This window comes from Coregonus clupeaformis, unplaced genomic scaffold (assembly GCF_020615455.1).
Source record: "Coregonus clupeaformis isolate EN_2021a unplaced genomic scaffold, ASM2061545v1 scaf3839, whole genome shotgun sequence".
Taxonomy (NCBI): domain Eukaryota; kingdom Metazoa; phylum Chordata; class Actinopteri; order Salmoniformes; family Salmonidae; genus Coregonus; species Coregonus clupeaformis.
This window is the reverse complement of record NW_025537293.1, coordinates 1-17,500: the sequence shown is the minus strand read 5'-3', so window position 1 is coordinate 17,500 and position 17,500 is coordinate 1. Positions and strand designations below refer to the sequence as shown.

The 17,500-nt window shown below is 50.7% G+C and overlaps 1 protein-coding gene across 1 annotated transcript in view; it reads right to left on the bottom strand.

Moving 5' to 3' along the window:
* Window positions 1–17,387, bottom strand: part of LOC121562383 (GATOR complex protein WDR59-like) — a gene marked incomplete at both ends in the record, with an annotated part of 26,174 nt that extends 8,787 nt beyond the window's left edge. Inside the window, 6 exons of the mRNA XM_045220440.1 lie at window positions 1,493–1,719; window positions 7,909–8,004; window positions 8,354–8,518; window positions 10,437–10,549; window positions 16,907–17,039; window positions 17,308–17,387. Coding sequence (XP_045076375.1) covers window positions 1,493–1,719; window positions 7,909–8,004; window positions 8,354–8,518; window positions 10,437–10,549; window positions 16,907–17,039; window positions 17,308–17,387 — 814 coding nt within the window. The remainder of the gene's footprint in view (window positions 1–1,492; window positions 1,720–7,908; window positions 8,005–8,353; window positions 8,519–10,436; window positions 10,550–16,906; window positions 17,040–17,307) is intronic.
* Between the last annotated feature and the right edge of the window lie 113 nt (window positions 17,388–17,500).

Sequence of the window (17,500 nt, the reverse complement as noted above, 5' to 3'; positions counted from 1 at the left end):
AGGACAACACTGTGGTACGCAGACAGGGCCGACAGGGACCTGGGGACACACACAGGCAGGTCAACAGGACAACACTGTGGTACGCAGACAGGGCCGACAGGGACCTGGGGACACACACAGGCAGGTCAACAGGACAACACTGTGGTACGCAGACAGGGCCGACAGGGACCTGGGGACACACACAGGCAGGTCAACACAGGACAACACTGTGGTACGCAGACAGGGCCGACAGGGACCTGGGGACACACACAGGCAGGTCAACACACAGGACAACACTGTGGTACGCAGACAGGGCCGACAGGGACCTGGGGACACACACAGGCAGGTCACACAGGACAACACTGTGGTACGCAGACAGGGCCGACAGGGACCTGGGGACACACACAGGCAGGTCAACAGGACAACACTGTGGTACGCAGACAGGGCCGAGCAGGGACCTGGGGACACACACAGGCAGGTCAACAGGACAACACTGTGGTACGCAGACAGGGCCGACAGGGACCTGGGGACACACACAGGCAGGTCAACAGGACAACACTGTGGTACGCAGACAGGGCCGACAGGGACCTGGGGACACACACAGGCAGGTCAACAGGACAACACTGTGGTACGCAGACAGGGCCGACAGGGACCTGGGGACACACACAGGCAGGTCAACAGGACAACACTGTGGTACGCAGACAGGGCCGACAGGGACCTGGGGACACACACAGGCAGGTCAACAGGACAACACTGTGGTACGCAGACAGGGCCGACAGGGACCTGGGGACACACACAGGCAGGTCAACAGGACAACACTGTGGTACGCAGACAGGGCCGACAGGGACCTGGGGACACACACAGGCAGGTCAACAGGACAACACTGTGGTACGCAGACAGGGCCGACAGGGACCTGGGGACACACACAGGCAGGTCAACAGGACAACACTGTGGTACGCAGACAGGGCCGACAGGGACCTGGGGACACACACAGGCAGGTCAACAGGACAACACTGTGGTACGCAGACAGGGCCGACAGGGACCTGGGGACACACACAGGCAGGTCAACAGGACAACACTGTGGTACGCAGACAGGGCCGACAGGGACCTGGGGACACACACAGGCAGGTCAACAGGACAACACCGTGGTACGCAGACAGGGCCGACAGGGACCTGGGGACACACACAGGCAGGTCAACAGGACAACACTGTGGTACGCAGACAGGGCCGACAGGGACCTGGGGACACACACAGGCAGGTCAACACACACACACACAACAGGTCAACACACACACACACAACAGGTCAACACAGGTCAACACACACACACACACACACAACAGGTCAACACACACACACACAACAGGTCAACACACACACACACACACACACACACACACACACACACACACACACACACACACACACACAACAGGTCAACACACACACACACACACAACAGGTCAACACACACACACACACACACCTATCAGTGTAGCAGTATAAAGTGTACCTGGGTGTGGGTTCAGTCGGTGGTACAGAGCGATGCATGGTGATGGGTCTGGTGAAGTACACCAGGCAGCCGGTGCCACAGAAGCGAGCCCCGGAGGTACGAGGGAAGGGGATGTTGGCGTCCTGGTAGGAGCCGTAGGTGTTGGTGACCCGGGGGAAAGCTGGCAGAGCAGGGGTCACGGGGTTAGAGAGGACGTATGGGTTGACAGCACTCCCATCCTCCTGGGTCTATAGGGCGAGAACAGAGGATACATACTGTTATAGGACAGCCCCTCCTATCCTACTTGGACAGCCCCTCCTATCCTACTTGGACAGCCCCTCTTATCCTACTTGGACAGCCCCTCCTATCCTACTTGGACAGCCCCTCCTATCCTACTTGGACAGCCCCTCCTATCCTACTTGGACAGCCCCTCCTATCCTACTTGGACAGCCCCTCCTATCCTACTTGGACAGCCCCTCCTATCCTACTAGGACAGCCCCTCCTATCCTACTTGGACAGCCCCTCCTATCCTACTTGGACAGCCCCTCCTATCCTACTTGGACAGCCCCTCCTATCCTACTAGGACAGCCCCTCCTATCCTACTTGGACAGCCCCTCCTATCCTACTTGGACAGCCCCTCCCTATCCTACTTGGACAGCCCCTCCTATCCTACTTGGACAGCCCCCTCCCTATCCTACTTGGACAGCCCCTCTTATACTACTTGGACAGCCCCTCCCTATCCTACTTGGACAGCCCCTCCTATCCTACTTGGACAGCCCCTCCTATCCTACTTGGACAGCCCCTCCCTATCCTACTTGGACAGCCCCTCCTATCCTACTTGGACAGCCCCTCCTATCCTACTTGGACAGCCCCTCCTATCCTACTTGGACAGCCCCTCCTATCCTACTTGGACAGCCCCTCCTATCCTACTTGGACAGCCCCTCCTATCCTACTTGGACAGCCCCTCCTATCCTACTTGGACAGCCCCTCTTATACTACTTGGACAGCCCCTCCTATCCTACTTGGACAGCCCCTCCTATCCTGCTTGGACAGCCCCTCTTATACTACTTGGACAGCCCCTCGTATCCTGCTTGGACAGCCCCTCGTATCCTACTTGGACAGCCCCTCGTATCCTGCTTGGACAGCCCCTCTTATACTACTTGGACAGCCCCTCCTATCCTACTTGGACAGCCCCTCCTATCCTGCTTGGACAGCCCCTCTTATACTACTTGGACAGCCCCTCGTATCCTGCTTGGACAGCCCCTCGTATCCTACTTGGACAGCCCCTCGTATCCTGCTTGGACAGCCCCTCGTATCCTACTTGGACAGCCCCTCGTATCCCGCTTGGACAGCCCCTCGTATCTTACTTGGACAGCCCCTCGTATCCCACTTGGACAGCCCCTCGTATCCCGCTTGGACAGCCCCTCGTATCCTGCTTGGACAGCCCCTCGTATACTACTTGGACAGCCCCTCGTATCCCACTTGGACAGCCCCTCGTATCTTACTTGGACAGCCCCTCGTATCCCACTTGGACAGCCCCTCGTATCTTACTTGGACAGCCCCTCGTATCCTACTTGGACAGCCCCTCGTATCCTACTTGGACAGCCCCTCGTATCCTACTTGGACAGCCCCTCGTATCTTACTTGGACAGCCCCTCGTATCTTATTTGGACAGCCCCTCGTATCCCACTTGGACAGCCCCTCGTATCCCACTTGGACAGCCCCTCGTATCCCACTTGGACAGCCCCTCGTATCCTACTTGGACAGCCCCTCGTATCTTACTTGGACAGCCCCTCGTATCCCACTTGGACAGCCCCTCGTATCCTACTTGGACAGCCCCTCGTATCTTACTTGGACAGCCCCTCGTATCTTACTTGGACAGCCCCTCTTATCCTACTTGGACAGCCTTGGAGAGAAGTGCAAGTTGGTGGCACTGACTGGCCGTCTCAGTCACGTACATAAGTATGTGGCCTTCAGATTGTAGGCCTGTCTAAGACTATAAGTGGCCTTCAGATTGTAGGCCTGTATAAGACTATAAGTGGCCTTCAGATTGTAGGCCTGTATAAGACTATAAGTGGCCTTCAGATTGTAGGCCTGTATAAGACTATAAGTGGCCTTCAGATTGTAGGCCTGTATAAGACTATAAGTGGCCTTCAGATTGTAGGCCTGCATAAGACTATAAGTGGCCTTCAGATTGTAGGCCTTTATAAGACTATAAGTGGCCTTCAGATTGTAGGCCTGTCTAAGACTATAAGTGGCCTTCAGATTGTAGGCCTGTATAAGACTATAAGTGGCCTTCAGATTGTAGGCCTTTATAAGACTATAAGTGGCCTTCAGATTGCAGGCCTGTATAAGACTATAAGTGGCCTTCAGATTGTAGGCCTGTATAAGACTATAAGTGGCCTTCAGATTGTAGGCCTGTATAAGACTATAAGTGGCCTTCAGATTGTAGGCCTTTATAAGACTATAAGTGGCCTTCAGATTGTAGGCCTTTATAAGACTATAAGTGGCCTTCAGATTGTAGGCCTGTATAAGACTATAAGTGGCCTTCAGATTGCAGGCCTGTATAAGACTAGATCAAAGCAACTGGTCTGTTTCAGCTGTTATGGGCAGCCTAGCTGTGTGGAGAACAAGTTGCTTTCTGTATCCATGAGCAATGTTCCCTCTAATGTTTTGGGGCACTGAGCAAATTTTAGGTCTTGTGAGCGGAACTTGAAAGTTGTGAGAATTTTGTGCACTTCCGGTGCACGTTTCCAGTGAACACTGAGGCTGTATCCTGACAGTTTTAGACAGTAGCCAACAGGCTGTATCCTGACAGTTTTAGACAGTAGCCAACAGGCTGTATCCTGACAGTTTTAGACAGTAGCCAACAGGCTGTATCCTGACAGTTTTAGACAGTAGCCAACAGGCTGTATCCTGACAGTTTTAGACAGTAGCCAACAGGCTATTGTGGCTATCTGAGCATAATTTAGGCCTACCAACAAAACCAATGGAGAAAATCCCATAACATTTTCACATGGAAATAGCTTTTGATATCTATGATATAGCCTACAGTAGCCTATATGTGGTGTTCAGTGCAGGCCTACATTGCATGAGATGTTTTTACATGATGAAGGGCTTGACATTAATTAATGATTTTATTTACTTGGTCTGTAACACCAGGGGCCAAATAGGTGACTGTAAATTACATTGTATTGTGTTGTATGATGCAAGAAACCACTTTACAAAATAAAATGCATTATTACCATACAGAGAATTAGACAATGTAGGCTACCCTGCTGCCTATTGGCGTATTTGCATATTCAAGCCTGCCTAAAAATACAACACTGCCCCTTTAATTAAGAAAGACATACGCTTTTTACCTGACTGGCTTTTTAAAGACAGCTTGAAAAGTAGCCTACACGTATTGTGCTCTTTAAGGAAGCAGTAACTCCCCATTGCCGACCGGTACTTCTCTATAACTGGGCTAATAACTCGCTAACTAGCACTCCGAACTGATCTGAAAAGCGTTTTCACTGGTGGGTGATTGAAAGACCGCTCGTGGGCTACCCCCGTCAATAGAATTCTCCTCCGTGGCGCTCCGGCTCTGCCTCCAACAACATCACACACTCAATCTTGCAACGTTAGATTTATTTTGTTTTGTTGCTTTGAAAAGGGGTTGATATAATATTGATTCGATCACAGAGAAAAAAAACATTAATCTATACAGAGTAAACTAATTGGGGGAACTCAGTGAAGTTCAATCTCTTGCGTCTCTGTGCGGCATGGCGTTTCTCCCGGAGGAGGCGCGTGGCCGTGCACGTGCACAGATTAGAGGGAACATTGCCCATGAGTGTCCTTGTATCCAAGAACTTTGAAATGTTTGAATCTTTCTTGATGTGATTTACATTTACATTTTAGTCATTTTCGCAGACGCTCTTATCCAGAGCGACTTACAGTTAGTGCGTGCATACATTTTTTCATACTGGCCCCCCGTGGGAATCGAACCCACAACCCTGGCGTTGCAAACGCCATGCTCTACCAACTGAGCTACACGGGGCCACATGTGATGTGTGGATAAAGTATTTAAACGGTGTGTTTCTCACCATGTACGACTCTAGACAGGACACCAGCTGTCTGTTCTCACCATGTACGACTCTAGACAGGACACCAGCTGTCTGTTCTCACCATGTACGACTCTAGACAGGACACCAGCTGTCTGTTCTCACCATGTACGACTCTAGACAGGACACCAGCTGTCTGTTCTCACCATGTACGACTCTAGACAGGACACCAGCTGTCTGTTCTCACCATGTACGACTCTAGACAGGACACCAGCTGTCTGTTCTCACCATGTACGACTCTAGACAGGACACCAGCTGTCTGTTCTCACCATGTACGACTCTAGACAGGACACCAGCTGTCTGTTCTCACCATGTACGACTCTAGACAGGACACCAGCTGTCTGTTCTCACCATGTACGACTCTAGACAGGACACCAGCTGTCTGTTCTCACCATGTACGACTCTAGACAGGACACCAGCTGTCTGTTCTCACCATGTACGACTCTAGACAGGACACCAGCTGTCTGTTCTCACCATGTACGACTCTAGACAGGACACCAGCTGTCTGTTCTCACCATGTACGACTCTAGACAGGACACCAGCTGTCTGTTCTCACCATGTACGACTCTAGACAGGACACCAGCTGTCTGTTCTCACCATGTACGACTCTAGACAGGACACCAGCTGTCTGTTCTCACCATGTACGACTCTAGACAGGACACCAGCTGTCTGTTCTCACCATGTACGACTAGACAGGACACCAGCTGTCTGTTCTCACCATGTACGACTCTAGACAGGACACCAGCTGTCTGTTCTCACCATGTACGACTAGACAGGACACCAGCTGTCTGTTCTCACCATGTACGACTCTAGACAGGACACCAGCTGTCTGTTCTCACCATGTACGACTAGACAGGACACCAGCTGTCTGTTCTCACCATGTACGACTCTAGACAGGACACCAGCTGTCTGTTCTCACCATGTACGACTAGACAGGACACCAGCTGTCTGTTCTCACCATGTACGACTCTAGACAGGACACCAGCTGTCTGTTCTCACCATGTACGACTAGACAGGACACCAGCTGTCTGTTCTCACCATGTACGACTCTAGACAGGACACCAGCTGTCTGTTCTCACCATGTACGACTCTAGACAGGACACCAGCTGTCTGTTCTCACCATGTACGACTCTAGACAGGACACTCAGTTGTCTGTTCTCACCATGTACGACTAGACAGGACACCAGCTGTCTGTTCTCACCATGTACGACTCTAGACAGGACACCAGCTGTCTGTTCTCACCATGTACGACTAGACAGGACACCAGCTGTCTGTTCTCACCATGTACGACTCTAGACAGGACACCAGCTGTCTGTTCTCACCATGTACGACTAGACAGGACACCAGCTGTCTGTTCTCACCATGTACGACTCTAGACAGGACACCAGCTGTCTGTTCTCACCATGTACGACTAGACAGGACACCAGCTGTCTGTTCTCACCATGTACGACTCTAGACAGGACACCAGCTGTCTGTTCTCACCATGTACGCTAGACAGGACACCAGCTGCCTGTTCTCACCATGTACGACTAGACAGGACACCAGCTGTCTGTTCTCACCATGTACGACTCTAGACAGGACACCAGCTGTCTGTTCTCACCATGTACGACTCTAGACAGGACACCAGCTGCCTGTTCTCACCATGTACGACTCTAGACAGGACACCAGCTGTCTGTTCTCACCATGTACGACTCTAGACAGGACACCAGCTGTCTGTTCTCACCATGTACGACTCCAGACAGGACACCAGCTGTCTGTTCTCACCATGTACGCTAGACAGGACACCAGCTGTCTGTTCTCACCATGTACGACTCTAGACAGGACACCAGCTGTCTGTTCTCACCATGTACGACTCTAGACAGGACACCAGCTGCCTGTTCTCACCATGTACGACTCTAGACAGGACACCAGCTGTCTGTTCTCACCATGTACGACTCTAGACAGGACACCAGCTGTCTGTTCTCACCATGTACGACTCTAGACAGGACACCAGCTGCCTGTTCTCACCATGTACGACTCTAGACAGGACACCAGCTGTCTGTTCTCACCATGTACGACTCTAGACAGGACACCAGCTGTCTGTTCTCACCATGTACGACTCTAGACAGGACACCAGCTGTCTGTTCTCACCATGTAGGACTCTAGACAGGACACCAGCTGTCTGTTCTCACCATGTACGACTCTAGACAGGACACCAGCTGTCTGTTCTCACCATGTAGGACTCTAGACAGGACACCAGCTGTCTGTTCTCACCATGTAGGACTCTAGACAGGACACCAGCTGTCTGTTCTCACCATGTAGGACTCTAGACAGGACACCAGCTGTCTGTTCTCACCATGTACGACTCTAGACAGGACACCAGCTGTCTGACGCACGGTTCCAGGCAGTTCTGATTCCTCTTGACCTTCTGCAGTGACGTGTCGGTCAGGATCTACACAGAGAAGATCCCACCGTGAGGAGAGAGAGCGGCTCACACACACACAGACGTGATACACACACACACACACACACAGACGTGATACACACACGCACACACGTGATACACACACACACACAGACGTGATACACACACACACACACACACACACACGTGATACACACACACACACACACACACACACACAGACCACACACACACACACACACACACACACACACACACAGACACAGACGTGATACACACACACACACACACACACACACACACACACACACACACACACACACACACACACACACACACAGACACAGACACAGACGTGATACACACACACGGTTACCTTCTGTATCTTGGTCCTCATGGCGATGGGGATGGTGGTAGGGGAGATGAACTGGAAGGACGGAGCAGCGTTGTTGGGGTAGTGAGAAGGGAACTTCACCACCAGGTGGACCTGGTTGGTCCCGAACAGGGCCGACACCACACAGCTACGGTTCACCGCATCCATCTAGAGTCCCAAACAATCACACCACAAAACCACATTGGTAGTTCGTAGAACAAAGAAAGATGGGAAGCAGGAAACAACGCTGGGACACAAAGTGACGCCGTGTCAGAGTTTGGTAGATTTTGTTCTATTGAACATGACACCATAATAAAGCCTTTCTAATGGTATGAAGAGTGTAGTGATGCCACCATAATAAAGCCATTCTAATGGTATGAAGAGTGTAGTGATGCCACCATAATAAAGCCATTCTAATGGTATGAAGAGTGTAGTGATGCCACCATAATAAAGCCTTTCTAATGGTATGAAGAGTGTAGTGATGCCACAATAATAAAGCCATTCTAATGGTATGAAGAGTGTAGTGATGCCACCATAATAAAGCCATTCTAATGGTATGAAGAGTGTAGTGATGCCACCATAATAAAGCCATTCTAATGGTATGAAGAGTGTAGTGATGCCACCATAATAAAGCCTTTCTAATGGTATGAAGAGTGTAGTGATGCCACCATAATAAAGCCATTCTAATGGTATGAAGAGTGTAGTGATGCCACCATAATAAAGCCATTCTAATGGTATGAAGAGTGTAGTGATGCCACCATAATAAAGCCTTTCTAATGGTATGAAGAGTGTAGTGATGCCCCCATAATAAAGCCTTTCTAATGGTATGAAGAGTGTAGTGATGCCACCACAATAAAGCCTTTCTAATGGTATGAAGAGTGTAGTGATGCCACCATAATAAAGCCTTTCTAATGGTATGAAGAGTGTAGTGATGCCACCATAATAAAGCCATTCTAATGGTATGAAGAGTGTAGTGATGACACCATAATAAAGCCATTCTAATGGTATGAAGAGTGTAGTGATGCCACCATAATAAAGCCATTCTAATGGTATGAAGAGTGTAGTGATGACACCATAATAAAGCCATTCTAATGGTATGAAGAGTGTAGTGATGCCACCATAATAAAGCCATTCTAATGGTATGAAGAGTGTAGTGATGCCACCATAATAAAGCCATTCTAATGGTATGAAGAGTGTAGTGATGACACCATAATAAAGCCATTCTAATGGTATGAAGAGTGTAGTGATGACACCATAATAAAGCCATTCTAATGGTATGAAGAGTGTAGTGATGACACCATAATAAAGCCATTCTAATGGTATGAAGAGTGTAGTGATGCCACCACAATAAAGCCATTCTAATGGTATGAAGAGTGTAGTGATGCCACCATAATAAAGCCATTCTAATGGTATGAAGAGTGTAGTGATGCCACCATAATAAAGCCATTCTAATGGTATGAAGAGTGTAGTGATGCCACCATAATAAAGCCATTCTAATGGTATGAAGAGTGTAGTGATGCCACCATAATAAAGCCATTCTAATGGTATGAAGAGTGTAGTGATGCCACCATAATAAAGCCATTCTAATGGTATGAAGAGTGTAGTGGTCTTTCTGGTCCAGCTGCATGTGGGAGAAAACTAGCTACGCTTTATTTGGACCCACAGTCATAAAGCCTACATAACAATGTCATAAGATGTCGTAAGACGGACACAGCAAGTGTCATTAGGAGTTTTAACCGATCTTAAGACTGACATAGCAGATGTCATTAGGAGTCATAACCTGTCATAAGACTGACATAGCAAATATCATTAGGAGTTATAACCTGTTTTAAATAACTGACATAGCAATGTCATTAGGCGTTATAAACTGTCATAAGAGGAGTGACATAGCATCATCAGGAGCTATAAGCTGTCATAAGACTGTCATATGAGATGTCATCAGGAGCTATAAGCAGTCATAAGACTGTCATAGGAGATGTCATCAGGAGCTATAAGCAGTCATAAGACTGTCATATGAGATGTCATCAGGAGTTATAAGCAGTCATAAGACTGTCATAGGAGACGTCATTAGGAGTTATAAGCTCACCTCCACGTTGACGTTCCTGATCTGCAGGTTGACCAGAGAGAACTCCTGTTGCAGGGTCTGGGGCAGAGCAGACGGGTCATCTCTACCACTGGAGGTCAGAGCACCATCCTGGTCTGGGAGAGAGTGTGAGAATGTGAGAGAGAGAGAGTGAGAGTGTGAGAGAGAAAGAGAGAGAGAAAGAGAAAGAGAAAGAGAGAGAGAGAGAGAGAGAGAGAGAGAGAAGAGAGAGAGAGAGAGAGAGAGAGAGAGAGAGAGAGAGAGAGAGAGAGAGAGAGAGAGAGAGAGAGAGAGAGAAGAGAGAGCGAGAGAGAGAGAGAGAGAGAGAAGAGAGAGAGAGAGAGAGAGAGAGAGAGAGAGAGAGAGAGAGAGAGAGACAACACATTCCTCTGTTCTACTAGTCAGGTTACTGTTTAAATGGGGGGGCTGAGTGAATGAGGAGCAGATGTTGTCAACTTTCTTTTCAAAGTGTCTGACAAAGTCTTCAGCAGAGGAGGAGGAGAAGGTGGACCACATTAATAGACCTCCATCACTATACTGAGAGTGTGTCCGTTTCTAAAAGGATGGATCAGGGGGTTTTGTTAAGGTCTTTTGCATGCCCTGATACAGCACAACCAGGAAGTGAATCACAGCTGGGGTAAGTTTCTCAAAAACAAGCCAAATCACAAAAAAAAGTATCTGGACCCTTCTATTACATTCTATTTACATAAAAAAATTGAGATTTACTTCAGAAATAGGAAAATTCGCCTTTAAGTAACCTCCTGTCTAATTTCAGTGTCCCAGATTTACATTGACTATGTTATCAGGCTGGCACACAGCAAGCAATGATTCTGTTGTTGTTTTAGCCTGGTGCAGCGTGTGGAGACGACGTTTTACTTGTGAATGGCGATTTCAGATTTTCTGTAAACACACCGAAAAGTAATTTGACACTGTGTTGATCAGTCAGCACACGTTTGGATGATAAAATGTAAAGAATTGGACACGTGTTTGAAACAGTGACGCTGTCGGTCTGGTCAGCCTGCACCACTGAGGTTCTGTTTCCATGTGCGTTTTGGGGTTCAACCGTTTACTACATGCGGTTCAACAGAGCTAACTCACTGTTTCTTAGCAAAGCAATTAGTTTTCTCGGCTATGGTTTGTGTTGTGGTCTTGGTTGTTCTTAGTCGAGGAAATGTAGCGTAGCTAACTTAGTTTTTACACTGCTGCTACTCTCTGTTTATTATCTATGAATAGTCACTTTACCCCTGCCTACATGTACAAATACCTGGACTAACCTGTACCCCGCACATTGACTCGGTACCGGTACCCCCTGTATATAGCCTCATTATTACCTGGACTAACCTGTACCCCAGCCCATTGACTCGGTACCGGTACCCCCTGTATATAGCCTCATTATTACCTGGACTAACCTGTACCCCAGCCCATTGACTCGGTACCGGTACCCCCTGTATATAGCCCCAGCCCATTGACTCGGTACTGTACCCCCTGTATATAGCCCCCAGCCCATTGACTCGGTACCGTACCCCCTGTATATAGCCCCCAGCCCATTGACTCGGTACCGGTACCCCTGTATATAGCCCCAGCCCATTGACTCGCGTACCGGTACCCCCTGTATATAGCCCCCAGCCCATTGACCCGGTACCGGTACCCCCTGTATATAGCCCCCAGCCCATTGACCCGGTACCGGTACCCCCTGTATATAGCCTCATTATTACCTGGACTAACCTGTACCCCAGCCCATTGACTCGGTACCGGTACCCCCTGTATATAGCCTCATTATTACCTGGACTAACCTGTACCCCAGCCCATTGACTCGGTACCGGTACCCCCTGTATATAGCCTCATTATTACCTGGACTAACCTGTACCTCAGCCCATTGACTCGGTACCGGTACCCCCTGTATATAGCCTCATTATTACCTGGACTAACCTGTACCCCAGCCCATTGACTCGGTACCGGTACCCCCTGTATATAGCCCCCAGCCCATTGACTCGGTACCGGTACCCCCTGTATATAGCCCCCAGCCCATTGACTCGGTACTACCCCCTGTATATAGCCCCAGCCCATTGACTCGTACCGGTACCCCCTGTATATAGCCCCCAGCCCATTGACTCGGTACCAGTACCCCTGTATATAGCCCCCAGCCCATTGACTCGGTACCGGTACCCCCTGTATATAGCCCCCCAGCCCATTGACTCGGTACGGGTACCCCCTGTATATAGCCCCCAGCCCATTGACTCGGTACGGTACCCCCTGTATATAGCCTCATTATTACCTGGACTAACCTGTACCCCAGCCCATTGACTCGGCACTGTACCCCCTGTATATAGCCTCATTATTACCTGGACTAACCTGTACCCCAGCCCATTGACTCGGTACCGGTACCCCTGTATATAGCCCCAGCCCATTGACTCGGTACCGTACCCCTGTATATAGCCCCCAGCCCATTGACCCGGTACCGGTACCCCCTGTATATAGCCCCCAGCCCATTGACCCGGTACCGGTACCCCTGTATATAGCCCCCAGCCCATTGACTCGGTACCGGTACCCCCTGTATATAGCCCCCAGCCCATTGACCCGGTACCGGTACCCCCTGTATATAGCCCCCCAGCCCATTGACTCGGTACCGGTACCCCCTGTATATAGCCCCCAGCCCATTGACCCGGTACCGTACCCCTGTATATAGCCCCCCAGCCCATTGACTCGGTACGGTACCCCCTGTATATAGCCCCAGCCCATTGACCCGGCACCGTACCCCTGTATATAGCCCCCAGCCCATTGACCCGGTACCGGTACCCCCTGTATATAGCCCCCCAGCCCATTGACTCGGTACCGGTACCCCCTGTATATAGACCCCAGCCCATTGATTCCGTACCGGTACCCCCTGTATATAGCCCCCAGCCCATTGACCCGGTACCGGTACCCCCTGTATATAGCCCCCAGCCCATTGACTCGGTACCGGTACCCCCTGTATATAGCCCCCAGCCCATTGACTCGGTACCGGTACCCCCCTGTATATAGCCCCCAGCCCATTGACCCGGTACGGTACCCCTTATATAGCCCCCAGCCCATTGACTCGGTACGGTACCCCCTGTATATAGCCCCCAGCCCATTGACCCGGTACCGTACCCCCTGTATATAGCCCCCAGCCCATTGACTCGGTACCGGTACCCCCTGTATATAGCCCCCAGCCCATTGACTCGGTACCGTACCCCCTGTATATAGCCCCCAGCCCATTGACCCGGTACGGTACCCCCTGTATATAGCCCCCAGCCCATTGACTCGGTACCGGTACCCCCTGTATATAGCCCCCAGCCCATTGACCCGGTACCGGTACCCCCTGTAGCCTCGTTATAGTTATTTTATTGTGTTACTTTTTGTTCCTTTTTTTTTTTTAACTTTAGTTTATTTAGTAAATATTTTCTTAACTCTTTTCTTCAAACTGCGTTGTTGGTTAAGGGCTTGTAAGTAAGCATTTCACCTGTTTTATTCGGCGCATGTGACAAATACAATTAGATTTGATGATTTGCTTGTCCTGTCTGAAATCTGGCTACCTCATCTTAACGTTACCGTAGCAAATTAACGTGATTAGCATGGCAACTTCCCAACGTTTGGTGGTTTTAAACTTAATGTTACTAACTTTAGTTATGTTTTGTGTAAGAAAGTATGATATATTGTGGTGCATGAACTGGCCATACACGTTAACTAACGTTAGTCTTACGTTGGCGAAGGTTACTTAGCTAGCTAAAGTTAATTGGCTATCATAGCAGGCAAGGGCGTTCGCTAGTTTATTTGTGCATATTTGTTTTTGCTCCGATTACACGTGTCTAGATCATCAGTTTACACATGACTTCAGCCTTATGTCAAAAACCTTACTTGGCATAATATAGATAGCTAGCTAGCTAGCTTTCCTCGCTTGTTGGTTAGCTACCTAGCCAACGTTAGCTTTCATCTGACTGGTATAACGTTACATAAGCTAGCTAATCAAAACTAAACCACATTCATTTGCTAGCTGGCTTTATTTGGACTTTGTACAAGCAAGCTAACGTTAGCTAGTTAGCTACCTAGCTAATCAAAATATCTGTTTGTGTTTAACGATTAACCTCAACCTGAATACCACGATATAGCTAGCTATATACATTTTACATTTACATTTTAGTCATTTAGCAGACGCTCTTATCCAGAGCGATTTACAGGAGCAATTAGGGTTAAGTGCCTTGCTCAAGGGCACATCGACAGATTTTACACCTAGTCGGCTCGGGGATTAGAACCAGCGACCTTTCGGTTAAAGAAACGTTAGAATTGTCAGAAATGCAACCAAGGAAGCACATCGTTGTTTCCTCACAGACGGAAATGTGCACGTGAGAGCGATACATTATACATTTAATAAAACTGCTGCACCTACAAATTTAGTCAATCAGCATTTATGTCCAATGGTCACTTTATGGACGCTATAGTCTCGTTTTAATCCGCCGTCTAGAATTTGAGCCAGATAGGGGCAAGAGATACTCTAAAAACTCAGGACGGACGGCTCATGACGAGGCAGTGTGTTATTTACCTCCAATTATGTTGATTTGCAACAACAAAAAAATCGCAATTGGTGTCATATTGGCTTTGATTTATGGTAGGGAGATTTGAATTTCATCCGATGCTTCATCTATAATTCTGGTGATTGAGAATGTAATAGAACAGAATAGGTGTGTAAGTGTCTAAGAAAAACAAGACAATTACATTTTATAATAATTATAATTAATATAATTATAATCAAACACCAAACCGAATTAAATTAATATTGTATATGTGTGTGTGTGTCTGCCCCTCCCACCCTCCCTCCCTGTCTCCCACCCACCCACCCACCCACCCTGTCTCCCTCCCACCCTGTCTCCCTCCCTCCCTCCCTCCCTCCCTCTCCTCCCTCCCTCCCTCCCTCCCTCCCTGTCTCCTCCCTGTCTCCCTCCCTCCCACCCTGTCTCCCTCCCTCCCACCCTGTCTCCCTCCCTCCCTCCCTCCCTCCCTCCCACCCTGTCTCCCTCCCTCCCACCCTGTCTCCCTCCCTCCCACCCTGTCTCCCTCCCTCCCACCCTGTCTCCCTCCCTCCCTCCCTCCCTCCCACCCTGTCTCCCTCCCTCCCACCCTGTCTCCCTCCCTCCCACCCTGTCTCCCCTCCCTCCCACCCCTGTCTCCCCTCCCTCCCACCCTGTCTCCCTCCCTGTCTCCCTCCCTCCTGTCTCCCTCCCTCCCACCCTGTCTCCCTCCCTCCCACCCTGTCTCCCTCCCTCCTCCTGTCTCCCTCCCACCCTGTCTCCCTCCCTCCCACCCTGTCTCCCTCCCTCCCACCCACCCTCTCTCCCTCCCTCCCTCTCTCCCTCCCTCCCTCTCGTCTCCCTCCCACCGTCTCCCTCCCACCCTGTCTCCCTCCCTCTCGGTCTCCCTCCCTCCCACCCTGTCTCCCTCCCTCCCACCCTGTCTCCCTCCCTCCCACCCTGTCTCCCTCCCTCCCACCCTGTCTCCCTCCCTCCCACCCTGTCTCCCTCCCTCCCACCCTGTCTCCCTCCCTCCCTCTCTCTCTCCCTCTCCCACCCTGTCTCCCTCCCTCCCACCCTGTCTCCCTCCCTCCCACCCTGTCTCCCTCCCTGTCTCCCTCCCTCCCTGTCTCCCTCCCTCCCACCCTGTCTCCTCCCTCCCACCCTGTCTCCCTCCCTCCCTCCCTGTCTCCCTCCCACCCTGTCTCCCTCCCTCCCCACCCTGTCTCCCTCCCTCCCTGTCTCCCTCCCACCCTGTCTCCCTCCCTCCCACCCCTGTCTCCCTCCCTCCCACCCACCCACCCTCTCTCCTCCCTCCCTCTCTCCCTCCCTCCCTCTCTGTCTCCCTCCCACCCTGTCTCCCTCCCACCCTGTCTCCCTCCCTCTCGGTCTCCCTCCCTCCCACCCTGTCTCCCTCCCTCCCACCCTGTCTCCCTCCCTCCCACCCTGTCTCCCTCCCTCCCACCCTGTCTCCCTCCCTCCCACCCTGTCTCCCTCCCTCCCACCCTGTCTCCCCTCCCTCCCTCTCTGTCTCCCTCCCACCCTGTCTCCCCTCCCACCCTGTCTCCCTCCCTCCCCTGTCTCCCTCCCTCCCACCCTGTCTCCCTCCCTCCCACCCTGTCTCCCTCCCACCCTGTCTCCCTCCCTCCCACCCACCCTCTCCTCCCTCCCTCCCTCTCTGTCTCCCTCCCACCCTGTCTCCCTCCCACCCTGTCTCCCTCCCACCCTGTCTCCTCCCTCTCGGTCTCCCTCCCTCCCACCCTGTCTCCCTCCCTCCCACCCTGTCTCCCTCCCTCCCACCCTGTCTCCCTCCCTCCCACCCTGTCTCCCTCCCTCCCTCTCTGTCTCCCTCCCACCCTGTCTCCCTCCCTCCCACCCTGTCTCCCTCCCTCCCACCCTGTCTCCCTCCCTCCCACCCTGTCTCCCTCCCTCCCACCCTGTCTCCCTCACCCTGCAGGTCCTCAGCTGGCAGGCCAGAGCTGTGTATGGTGGGTTCAGGGTCCTGAGAGGGAAGGCTCTTCTCTGACTCTGCAGTTAGGCTCATCCCCTCCATCAGATCCTCGACCAAGTCATTGGCACACAGCTACACAGAGAAACACGGGGAAACACAGAGAAACACAGAAAACACAGAGAAACACAGAGAAACAGAAAAAACACAGGGAAACAGAGAAAACACAGAGAAACACAGGGAGAAGTTAGATGTAATATGGAGTGTGTCCCAAATGAAACCCTATTCCCAAAATACTGCACTACTTTTCACCAGGGCCCATAGAGATTTGAATATAATGTTGGATTTGACACCAGGGCCCATAGAGATTTGAATATAATGTTGGATTTGACACATTCCACACCTTCTGTAGCTGTGGATCCAGCCTCCATATCCTCAGAGTCTGGTCTCTGGACAAGGTCACCAGCTGGTAGTCCTTAGAAGCTAGTAGGAGACACAACAACACAGGAGAATCAGGGGCCTGACCTCTACGGAGAATGAGACACAACACAGGTTCATTACCAGGTGGATTGACATGATGACAGTTCAGGATGTGG